This window comes from Echinops telfairi, unplaced genomic scaffold (genome assembly GCF_000313985.2).
Source record: "Echinops telfairi isolate 266 unplaced genomic scaffold, ASM31398v2 ScPeMD7_7;HRSCAF=31, whole genome shotgun sequence".
Lineage (NCBI taxonomy): Eukaryota > Metazoa > Chordata > Mammalia > Afrosoricida > Tenrecidae > Echinops > Echinops telfairi.
The window spans coordinates 24,503,281-24,516,353 of record NW_022103904.1 but is presented as its reverse complement, the minus strand read 5'-3'; the positions used below and the strand labels follow the sequence as shown (position 1 = coordinate 24,516,353).

General features: G+C 43.4%; 1 protein-coding gene across 1 annotated transcript in view; it reads right to left on the bottom strand.

Annotated features, from left to right (window-relative positions):
- LOC101644268 (BTB/POZ domain-containing protein 1) overlaps window positions 1-13,073 on the bottom strand; it is a 63,099-nt gene that overhangs the window by 43,955 nt on the left and 6,071 nt on the right. The window contains exon 2 of the mRNA XM_030884469.2: window positions 1,363-1,519. Within this exon, the coding sequence (XP_030740329.1) occupies window positions 1,363-1,519 (157 nt within the window). The remainder of the gene's footprint in view (window positions 1-1,362; window positions 1,520-13,073) is intronic.

The following is a 13,073-nucleotide window of genomic DNA, read 5'->3' as shown; positions in this document are numbered from 1 at the left end:
CTTGGTTCAGAGAATTTTAACAGAAGATTTGGGAATGAGAAGGGGTCACTGGAAAATCTGTGCTTCGTGTTCTGACTGGTCAGGACAAAGAGTGTTGAATGGAAACATGCCGTGCTTTGAAAGAACAGCTCTGAAGCAACTCAGACTTTTCCCCCAAGGTCATTATTGGTGAAGAGACACGGAGCTATTCTTACGACCCTGACAGCAGACATCAATCAAGCCAGTGGGAGATGCCATCGTCACCTCAGCCAAAAAAAGCTCATCAAGTGAAATCAAAGGTCAAGTCGATGGTCATTTGTTTTTTTTATTTGAGGGGAATGGTGCATTTGGAGTTCATTCCACCAGGTCACACTGTTAAATCAAGCTTTCTATTTAGAGGTTCTGAAAATATTGGGTAACAGTGTGTGGCAAAAAAGGCCTGATTTGTGGGAGGGAGACTGGTTTTGCCACCACAACAATGCACCTGTTCACGCAGCCATCTCAGTGCACCAGTTTTTGGCCAAAAGATAGCATGCCTCTCCTGTGCCACGCACCCTACTCACCTGACCCTGCTCTGTGCGACTTGTGTTTGTTTCCACGAATGCCAAGGGGCATGAAAGGAGACTGACTTGACAAGTAGAAGAGGTGAAGAAAAAACATCAGCCATCCAAACAGATGAGCTTGAAAAATGTTTTCAAGAGTGGAATCGTAGATTTGACAGATGTATTAAGAAGTGTAATGGAAAATACTTTGAAGGGGATAAGGTTGTAAAAAAAATTAAATACATAGCTTTGGGGAAAATTTCTGGTTTTTTGAGAGGGACCTCCTCGCATATCAGTGAAATATACACTGTATTTCAGAAACGTCTTAACCATTCCAGAAATGGGCTAGCAAGCCTCCAGATACAGGCCCAAGGAAACGGAACCTCAGAAGCTTGGGGACTTGAAATAATCAATGTTAATACCAGATCTAATAAGAATTGAAACAATTCAGATGTCCAGAAAATTCCATACTAACATATACTCCAGCCTAACTGACATAACACTAAGCTCTAGTCCAAATCCAATCTAATTCCTTTTATCTATGTGATCCACAATTGTCTTATGAAAACTCTGCCTTGATTTTCTATGTTAAAGTCTTACAAATCTACTATTAGTCCCTGGGTAGCCTCATGGAAATGATAATATACAAGGGGGCTGGAGAAAGTTTCGGGGGAAATTCCATTATCTTTTAATTCCATTTTTCTATGAACTTTTGGAAGCTGCTTTGTTAACATAATTATAATTCGTTCTTTGGGAAATGTTTAAAATTCTTATTAAGTTATAATTATACTCCGTTTTTGACAGGACAGGAACTGAGCCTGAGCTGTATGTACTTCCTTACCTGCGTAAGAAGCATGAAGGCGTTATCTGCTCGGAGATGTTTGGTAAGGAATTCCACACAATGTGCCTCCAGGGCTGGGACTGCGTACTTCTTAGCAGTATAAAGAGTGGTCATAACTGTTTCGGGGCCAATCTGAACTTCATCTGAATATAGAAATCTGGAAAGCAATTGGAAATTGTAGAGATGGTTAGTAATGTTCTGAAGAAGCCTCTCCTCAGACTTTCCACTTCTGAGGGATATTTCAAAGGCAATGAGCCAACTGGAAAATTACCTGAAATCTGCATCATGCGCTCCAGTTCACAGGCACCTGCACACCCAGCAGTTCATTCTATTCGTGCTCAATCCTGAGAGGCAGACAGCCTCTCCATTTAACAGGGCAACTGAGCTTACATCAGGAGTCAAGATCACATGGCAGACTCATGTCTGGAAGTCAACACTTCACAGTTCTTTTCACCTCTCATGGTTGCTTAAGACAGCAGTGGTCCACTTTCCCCTCTCGTGTTCACTTACTGGATCTATAGAGAGCCAAGGCCCACATCTCTGAAGACTGAAAACATTCATTTCCTGAAATGGGGCCTTCTCTCACTGGCCATTTCTAACTTCCCACTGGCCGTCTGGAGTTATCCTAATGAATGCCGATTGGAGAGTCGGGGCTTTCGGTGAATAAAGCTATTTACTGATCCCAAGTGGTTTCTGCTTTGAGCTTTTAGGTTCAACTTCCTTTCAAAATACTGTCAGTCCAATACTGCTTTCCTCCCAGGTGACTGTTTTTCACTGCTCAAAACTCAGTGCCATCAAGTCGATGGCAGCTCCTCATGACCCTATCGGACAGGGCAGCACTGCCCTATGGGTTTCAGAGACTCTAATTCTTTATAGAGGTGCAAAACCCCTTCTCTCTCCCGAGGAGCAGCTGGTGGCTTTGAACTCCTGGCCTTGCAGTTAGCAGCCCAACAGGTAACCACTACTATACCACCAGAGCTCCTTCCAATTGCTAGGTCACTAGGTAAGCGTTTCCAGAGAACTGTAGACAAAGCAGAGATCCGTGTGAAGACACGGGCAGTTCTTGTTATGCTATCCTTGAGTTTTTGTGTATTATCCTTAGGCCCTTTTTTGGCTCTTCACACACCTTGTATGTTTGCAGCTCAGTTCTTGGCTTCATTTAGGGCGGCTGAAGGTCCTGGAGGAACCCTGGTGGTGCAGTGGTTACGGACTGGGCTGCGTTCCGCACGGTCGGCAGTTTGAGACCACCAGCAGCTGCTCGGGAGAAAGACAGGGTTTTCGACTCCAGTAAACAGTTACAGGGGGTCACTGTGTCAACGCTGACTCAGTGGCAGAAAGTTGAGAGGGTCTTGGGGAAGTGAAGACTTTAGGATGAAGTATGGACCTCAACTTAGCTAAAGACACTGAAGGTACCAAAAGACGAACTAGGTTAATTTTATGACTTTACAAAAAGTCATTAACTCTACCAGAATCCAGTACTACACGAATATGAAGGAGGAAAATAGGTTCTATGGCATGTTCCTACTCTTCTTTCCACTCCTTTCCCCTTTAATTCCTAGGGTCCATAATCGCCCCCCAGGATGAAGGCCTAGCCGGTTAGACCTCCTGACTTCCCCTGAGCACACTGCTCCCTTTACCGCGGTCTCACTCTCTTGCTCCCCACCTTCTATCTCAGCTCGAAAAGGGATGTGTGCTGCTCTTCTGAATTGCACGATTTCAAAATACTTTTTTCCTCCTTTTGTAGCCTTAATTCAGTCAACGGCACCTCCCTCAGAATAATCCTGTATCTCTATCCAAATACCACGCTTTGGGGTGAGCACGAGGAGCTAACAATCAAGTATCCTGAGAGCGCTCATGTTTGTGAGGAAGGGGATTAAAAGGGAGAGAAACAGACACTTGTTGGGTGTCTGCCATGTGACAGGCACCATCATTTAATTGTCCCCTAAGGAAGGTAGGCCAGGTTATTTCCACTTTAAAAGATGAGAACACCAGGCCAAGGAACATGCAAGCAAGCCGTCTACCACATCACATCCTGCCTGGGCTTCTGATTGCTCCTAGGCTACACGGCAGGGGCCACCAGGAGAGGGCTTCTAAGTTGTGTGGCCTCCAGAGAGCCTTGAGCGCTGACTCCCAATCACGTGCCTGTCTGAAAACAGATGAGAGCAAGAGGATGTGCTTCATAATGTCTGGGTGAGAATTAACATGAGTTCATAATGTCTGGGTGAGAATTAACATGAGTTCATAATGTTAGGGTGAGAATTAATATGAGTTCAAACACATAGTGTTTGGAACGGTGATGAATATTTAGCCTTTGTAACTGTTAATGCATTTTAGATTGTCTCATATTAGTTAATGCTATTATTTTTTGCTGCATTTTGGAAGACTTCCTTGCCATTATCGCCTAACCTTCCCGTATGACAATGGAGGGGATGTCTTTCATTTCTAAAAACAAAGGAGCACCTCGAAATCCAAGAATCACCTGGGTGCATATGTCACTTACACATTTCTCTCAATTCCATTTAATTGTTGAAACTGGTTTAAAAAAAATCTAAGCCAAGTTTTTAAAAAATATAACTAAAATTTAAATATGACATTACCAAAAAGCCTTTATAATTTAAGTGAACATTTCCATACTCATATACAATCTCTAAAGACAAATCAGATAAATTTTATTCTCAAATCACTTTTCTTCCCAAAGATGTTTTCCAAAAAGATGAAAAATACAAAAATTCAAATCTAATATAAAACAGGCTATAGTGCAATTTTATATTAGACAGCATCTTAAGCAAACAAAAATCCCACCAAAAACAAAACAAAACTCATTGTTGTCGAGTAGATTTGGACTCCCAGTCGCCCTATGGGAGAAAACCGAACTGCCCCGTTAGGTTTCTGTGATGCCCTGAATTTCTAGATCTGGCTACTTGGGGCACAGTCTGTAATTCCCACTGAATCAACTGGGTGGGATTTGCAAATGTGACGTGCTTATGACAATCTATTGGGATTAATTGGATAGCTTTCTAATAATGTAAAATTTGGGGTGGAACCATATAGTTAAAGTTTAAAGAACCCTAACAAGGGAAGTGGTCATTTTTGTCATCTTATATAGGCTTAAAATGAGCCATCCCAGAGACCGAAACAGGGATCTCACAGTTATCAAGAAAGATAAATCTAGAGTGAAGTGTTTTCTGTGGACCCTGAGACCCCAGGAAACAGCGCGCTGTGACACCAGAGACTAGGCGAGAGGTGGCAGAAACACAGAGGCAGCAGAACCAAGAACAAGAGACCTGACAGAGCTGTGGGCTTCCTAACCCACAGAGCAAGAAAGCTTAGTGCCTCCTTTGGGTCAAGGCTTACTGGCCAAGTGGATACTTAATTGGCCAAGTCACATTTGCCCCCACTTGGTCTGAGAAACAGAGAGCTGGAAGAGCTGTGTAACACTTGCCCAGGCAGGTCACAAAACTGAGGGCCTGAGCATGCTGTGAGCATGCCTAAGAGGAGGCTGTTCTGACTGAAGAACTGTATCTTGACCATTCCTGATCCTGAATTGTAACCAGTTACTTCCCTCATGAAGCCTTTAGTTGTGAGTATTGTCTGTGTGGCCAATGTAATGAATTATTGAACCCAACATAGAAGTAGAGCAGCGGTTGTCAATCCGAGGGTTGTGACCCCTTTGGGGATCGAACGACCCTTTCACAGAGGTAGCCTAGGACCATGGGAAAACACATATGTCCCATGGTCTTGGAAACCAAGACACCACTCCCCTATCTCAACCTTCGCTCTGATATTGGCTTTTAACATATACTGTTGCAAAATGTAGCAATGTAGTTTACTGTTGTTATATTATTATGACTGTTACCCATGCTACACCATGCTTCTAAACAAAATTTCATTTTTTTTTCATTAGAAATATTTAATAATATATAATTACATATTGTTTTGTGATTAATCAGTATGCTTTAATTACTGTATGTTGAATTTGTCACAATGAAAATACATCCTGCATATCAGATATTTACATTATGATTCATAACAGTAGCAAAATTATGGTTCTTAAGTATCAATGAAATAATTTGATGGTGGGGGTCACCACAGCAATGAGGAACTGCGGCATTAGGAAGGTTGAGAACCACTGAAGTAGAGAGTCCCGTGGCAGAACAGTTGGAGGGTGGAGGCGTGTCTGACCTGTGTCTCATAGAAATCAGCCTTGGGATGTTGGTTTTGACTCTCTCTCCCTTGTGAAGTCAGAGGAGGTCAGATGCCACACCCACACCAGTTTCAGAGTTCCCAGGTCTATTATCTTTAAGAAAGCCAGAATGCCATATCTTTCTTTGCAGAGAAGAGATTAGACTTGAACTACTGACCTTTTAGTTAGCAACCCAGTGCTGAACCACTGGGGCACCAGGCTCCTTAGAAAGAATTTTAAGATGATGTAAAAGAAAAGCATGGGTATGCAGACACTCAGCTGCTAACTAAAAGGATGGACAGTGGTTTAAGCCTACCAGTTGCTCTCTGGGAGAAAGATGCAGCAGTCTGCTTCCATAAAGATTTATAGCCTTAAAATTAATAAATAAATGTAAACTTTTTAAAACAAGATTTACAGCCTTAAAAACCCATGGGGAAGTTCTACTCTGTCCTACAGAGTCACTACATGTCTGATTCAACAGCAATGGTTTATGGTTTTCATATATTATAATGACAGCCACTGTGATAGGTTTTAGAGAGAAAAATAGGAATAAGATATCTCTGTCCATAAAAAAACCAAGTCTGGTAAAGAAAAAAATGCTATACAAGTAATATTATATTAGGTAAAAACTAAGCAAGCATAAATATGCACTGGACTTTAGCAACAATAATGTACCCATTATCAGCTCATTAACTAATAACCAAAAATACCACAGGGGCATGGCACATTAATAATAGCAGAAATCAGGTTGTCTTCATATAGGGAATTGTGATCACTGAGTTTTGTGTCAACTTGGCTCAGCCAGGATTCTCAGTGGTTTGCCACCTAGGGCCTGGTTACTCCTGTGATGTGATTTATCAGTGCAATCGAGTCCATGCTGGGTGGGATCCGCAGTGGGCAGCAAAGCAATTCTAAGAGCACTAGGGAGGAGTAGCAGCCTTCTTTCTCAGGCCACAGCCCTTCTTGGGACGTGTGGTCTGCTCTTGTTTAAGCGGATTCTGAGTGAAGGCTTGTCTCTTCTTACTGGTATGGATGTGGCATCTGTCTCATCAGCGTCCAGTTTTGGGGACTTGAGCCAATGGCCCGCCCTATTTCCGGTCAATCTTGGATTCATTCACCTCTGCCTCCGCCATCAGGCTGTGATCTTCTTGCTTTCCCAGTCAGCGTCCTGCTTCTTAGTCTGTCAGCCCTGGTAGCTACATCAGGCAAGAAAAGACTCCAGCTTAAGATCTGACCCACCTATTGAACCAGACTGGTCTTTTCCACTTCTGTAACTGTGTGAGCCCCTTCCTTAATGTAAATGTCTATACACATAGCATCACGAGTGTGTTTCTCTAGAGAACTCACTCTGACATGGGAACCCTCTGCTCCATTATCTCCATTTCTCTATAGATTTAAATCTGCTCTAAAAAAGTTTCAGGATGCTAATGTCATAATGATAAAAGTACAAGAGGCACTATATGTAGTTAATCTCAAAAGACGGTCACCAATGCCTCCCAGAATACACCCCACTGTATAGATCAGTAATGCCGCTGGGCTGGGTCTGTGTGACTCCCTCTTCTAAAAGTATATTTTTACTTAAAAAAAAAAACAACCTTTACTAAGTCTTAAACAGGACAACGGCAAGACAAACAAAAACAACACTCCCAGCTAATGGCGGTCATGAGGCCATAAGACTGAAGGACAGCCACATGGCGGTTTGTAGAACTTAAGAAACAAAGGAAACGGTCACAAAATTATGAATGGTAACAAGTGGGCTTACGGAAGCAGGCAAGAGAGCCTAAGTAGAATACACACACTATTGCAAATTCCAAACGGTTGCAGGACTGGTTCCGGGGCCCTCCAACAATCTTGTTTGGGTCATGACTCCTGGCCAGGCTAGCCTTGGTACCCCAATTTCCAATAAATGTACACCCAGACAAATCCCTGAGGGTGGAATTGCCCTGGCTGGCTGGCCAGGGGACCATGGGGCTCCTTTCAACAACAACAACAACAACAACAAAGTAGCAGAAGTGACATTGTGCCAGTTTGTGGCCAAAATCTTTGGGAAGCCTCCAAGCTGCTTGCTGAGGAGACCAGCTCCAAAACCAAGGTCAAACCCACTGTCAGAGTGGAGCCTCCTCGGAGTGACCTCGGGGACAGGGAAGAATTGCACTGAGCTCCCCAGACTCTAACTCAACCTTCCCAATGCCACGATCCTTTCATACAGTTCCTCGAGTTGTGGTGACCCCCCAACCATGACATTATTTTTGTTGCTACTTCATCACTGTCATTTTGCTACTGTTATGAATTGGGCAATCCCCGTGAAAGGGTCATTCGACCTCCAAAGGGGACACGACCCACAGGTTGAGAACCGCTGCTTCATGGGATTAGAAAGCCTCATCTTTCTCCCAAGGAGTTGCTGGGGATTTCAAATTGCTGACCTTGCCCCATGGCTCGGACAGACCAGCCAGAGAACCTCAAAGTCTCAGTCATCCCAGCCTCAGAGCCAGGGGTGAGGAGCATCCGGACCTCAGCATCTTTAAGTTCCGTAAAAGAATCAATGCCAGCTAACATCACTTGCCTCACCGAAGTGAAGCACTTCCAGCCATCACGTTCCAAACCAAACTCACTGCCACGGAGTCCCTCCCGCCTTACAGCAGCTCTGTAGGACAGGTAGAGCTGCCCTGTGAGATTCCGACACTGTCGCTTTTCATGGGAGTAGAAAGGCGCCCTTTTCTCCAAGGAGCAGCTTGGGGTCAGCAGCCCAATTCTCGAAACCACTGCACCACCAGGGCTCCTGGGGCCATCACAGTCGGCAGGAGCTAATGAAATGTCTGACAAGCACGGCCCAGATGATGCTATGAATAGCCAAGTGGCCCTTGGCAGATAAAACGTTCCCACCTAAACCGTCAGATGACAGCAAGCCAACCACTACACGAATTTTGAAGGAGAAATCTTAAGAAGCAGCCAGCTGGTCCTGGCAACCCACACACCACGAGGGATAATAAAACGGTTGCTTAAGTAATCAAGTGTTGGGGTGGCTTGTGATACTGCAGTAGATAACTGTGAGAGATTAGAGGAAGCACTGCTCAGTTCTGGGTGGAAGGAAGTGACGCTCACAGAAGAGCTAGAACCTGATGTCTACCTGCTGTGCAGGCATTACGAGTGGTGAGCTTCTAGACAGTCAGACTAACAAGCACGCAGGCAAGAAGGCTCTGGAGGGCAGGTGGTTAAAAAGAGATCAGGAAAAAGGGGGCTGAGGAATTGAGTGAATGAGAGAAGTGGGAAGAAATAGAGATCAAATCACAAAGGTCTCATGTACCTCATGCGAAAGTAGTTCATGTCATCGATAAGCAAAAAGAAGTCTTTACAAGAATCAAGAGAATCACACGACAACGTTTGGAAATTAGAGAACTTTGTCGAAAGTGAAAATTTGGAAAGTTGTATCTGATTACAGTTGTAATGCAGTTGAAGCAAGGCAGGGGTTAAAAATGAGCTATGACCTTCAGAAACGGTGCCCAAAGGACGAGAAACATGTGGACACACTAGAACCAAACGGTGACTTGGCATGAAGCCTAGCTAAATCCATCTCCAACTGACCCCGAGTCAAGAAAAAAATCACTGTTCCTCAAGTCCCTGAGCATGGGATTGTTTGTTACAGAGCTTTATTGTGGCAGAGCAGGAACAAGATCAGGCTTTCTACTCCCATAAGAATTAGTCATGGCACGACCTGAATTTATTCTGGTGCAAGTATCTCCTACTTGTTCCATGACAGACATTTCCTCCCTGGCTTTCTGAATGTTGATGGGGGTCTTTTCCCTCTTACACATGATTTGTATTTTTGTCTTTATACTATTATGATTGTATCCTGACCACCTTAGTGTGATTTTTTATTTTTATTGTTTTCTGTTGGACTTCCCAGCTGTGAAACACAGGAGTGGAAGTATAATGACAATAACTGATATATAGGGGTGATAGGAAATGCAGGGGTGCGGAGTGGGTGATAGGGAGGGAGAGGGGATTTCAGGAGTGAACAATGAAGGCAGGAAGGGGGAGGGAGCACCAGAACTGTGATTGCACAGCTCATTTGAAAGGTGAAAGGGGTGGGGGGTCGGGGGGATGCTCTAAAATTGATGTGATAATGACTGTACAATTCTCCTTCATATGACTGAATTGAACTATTGAATTGTCTGATATGTAAAGTATGTGCCAGTAAAACTGTTAAAAAAAAAGAATTGGAATTCTTAGAAATTCACATGGGCTGGCCTACAGGGTTGCTATGAATCGGAATCAATGCAATGGCAGGGAGGTTTTTATTGGCACAAAAGCTAATCCAAGGGGTAGTAACTGTGTTGGCCTCAAAAGACTGCTCTGAAGTTTCAGTGAAGCCATATAAGGTGCTTAGGAACACACAGTGGCACACGGCAAGCGTTCATTAAATGCTACATATTTTCATTATTGACTTAGTCATCTGCATGGATACTAGACATGAGTATCCAGTCCAAACCCTGAAGATAGAGATGAGAAAATTAAAAATGCCCTGGGTTAATGGGAGAAGGAAACAAAGTTCAAGGCAGAGTCCTGAGGAACAGTTACCCCCTACCTCCCCTTCCACCCCAACTCCTCTGTCAAGGTGTTGCTCTATGTTGCCTTGCGTGCTGCTATGACGCTGGACGCTATGCCACCAATATTTCAAATTTCAGCTAGGTCACCCATGTGGACAGGTGTCAGTGGAGCTTTCAGGCTAAGACGAACTCGGAGGAAGGAACAGGTAGACCCTTCCTGAAACAGCAGCCACGGAAAACCTTATGGACAGCAGTGGAGCCTGTGCTGAGAGAGTGCCGGCAGGGGAGCCCCTCAGGCTGGGAAGTATTCAAAATAGGACTGGCAAGAGCTGCCTCCTCAAAATAGAGTTATCATCATTTTCCCCCGATAAGATGAACTTTAAACATGTTAGCAGCAGGTCCTTGAGACCTTTGTGATTTGATCTCGAGGTCTTAGCTCTGTGAATGAGGCACAGCTTTTAGGACTTTCACTTCCTGACTGGGCACTACTCAAAATGAGTAAAAACAGCTGCCAATAACCATTAATAACAGGAAAAAAGAAGGTACAAAGTATAAATGTAAGAAAATGGGAAGTTTTCAACAATTAAATGGAATGTATAAAGATCGATACTCTCGGCCTCGGTGAGCTGAAATGGACGGGTTCTGGCCATTCTGAATAAAAATAATCATACGGTTCACTATGCCAGGGGTGATAAACAGAAGAGTAATGGGATTGCATTTTCCAAAAAGGACAGAACATTTCAAAAGCGATCTTGAATACAATACTGTCTCAGGGAATATCTGCATGCCCACAAGGAAAACCAGTTAGTATAACTATTATTCAAACCTGTGCACTCTCCACTAAAACCAATGGTGAAAAACTTGTACAATTCCATCTATTTCGCCAGTCTGAAAGTGACCAATCATGATGCATTGATAATTACTGGTGACTGGAATGTTCTCACTGGAAACAAGAGAAAGCTTCAGCAGTTGGAAAATACAGCCTTGGTGGCAAAAACAAGGCTGGAGATCATATGATAGGATTGTGCAAGACCAACGACTGAGTCATTGGTTGGAATACCTCATCTGTTGGAAAACACAGGAATAAAATAGACTCCATCTGTGGAAAGAGGCCTGGGACCAGCTGCAGAACTCACCACCAATTGCTCATATCAAAGTTCAGGGCAAAGTTGAAGAAAACTAGCCCATAAGAGCCCCAAATACAACACTGAATATTTCCCACCTGAATTTAGGGTCCATCTCAAGAGTAGACTCGAAGCATTCAACATTGATGATGCAACAAAAACCAGAAAACGAAGATTTCTTGACTGCTTCTTCCAAGAGCAGTGATTGTGGATCTAAGTAAAATGAAATCCTTGACAACTTTAATCTTTTCCTCATTTTTCATGATGCTGTCTATTGGTCCAGTTGTGAGGATTTACACTGAAGTGTAAGCATTACTGAAAGGTGCAGTCTCTGACAAAGTGTTATGGTAAAATGTGCACAGAAACCAAAAGGGAAGAACACATTCAGCATTCTCAAGCTCAGAAAACAAGTCAAGTCCCAAGTTGCAGTACTGATGGATTCTATGGGCAAATAGTGACAGATACAGGAAGTATCAAAAGGAGACAGAAGAAATCCAGAGTCATTGTACCAAAAAGAACTGGTCACGTCCAACCATTTCAAGTGATAGCTTATGACCACAAACTGATGGTATTTGTAAGGAAGAAGTCCACGCTACACTGAAAGCACAGTCCAAAAAACAGCTCCAGGAATTGACACAATACCAACAGAGATATTTCAACAAAGTGATACAGCACTGGAAACACTCATTTGTCCATGTAAGAAACTTGGAAGATAGCTGCCTGGCCAACTGACTGGAAGAGATCCGTATCTGTGCCCACTCCAGGAAAGATGATCCAAAATCCTGTAGCACTGATTGAACAATATTATTCATACCACATGCAAGTAAAATTTTGCTGAAGATCATTCAAAAATGGTTGCAGCAGTACATGACAGGAAGCTGCCAGAAATTCAAGCTGGATTCGAAAAAGGGATACTATTGCTGACTACATACAGCCTTCAATAGTGATTACAATCCAGTGTAAAGAGAAAAAAATTCTCACAGCTGGACCAACAGACAAATATGATAAATGGAAAAAGGACATACTGCACTGAGCAAATCTTCTGCCAAAAACCTCTTTAAAGTACTACACAGCAACGATGTCATTTTGAAGATTATGCTGTGCCTGACCCAACCATGGTCTTTTCAATGGCCTCCTATGCATGTAAAAGCTGGACAATGCATACGGAAGACCACAGAACAACTGATGCCTTTGGATTGTGGCAGAAGACCACGGGACACACTAACCGAAGCACACACACATCTGCCTTGGAAGAAGTCCCGCTGGACTGCTCCTTTGAAAGCATGGTGAGATTTACTTTGGACATGTCATCATTACTTTAGACTGCTCCCTGGAGTAGGACATCATGTTTGGTAGACGGGCAGCAAAACAGAAGAAGATGGACTAAGACAGGGGCTACACCAAGGGCCTCAAATAGCACAGCGAGACTGGAGAAGGCCTGCGCAGTGCTTCAGTCTGCTGTGCAGACTGGACCGCACTCAGGAGCCACAGCACCAGCAATCCCCTTCCAGCCACAGCTGCAGGGCGCCCCCTGTCCCACCAAACTCCTCCCCTGCCCCTTCCAGTTTCTCCTCAATCTTCTTTAATCAGTTCACTGATTACTCGACAAAATGAATAATCAATTCAGTGTCCTTTCATCCCACTCCAGAAATGGGATTTGACATAGCAGAAGGATCTGACATAGCTGAATGTTTCCACTAAATTTTATTTTTTATGATCTGTAAATTTTTTTTCTTTTTTTTAATCGTTTTATTAGGGGCTCATACAACTCTTATCACAATCAATACATACATCAATAGTGTAAGGCACATTTGTACATTCATTGCCCTCATCATTCTCAAAACATTTGCTCTCCAC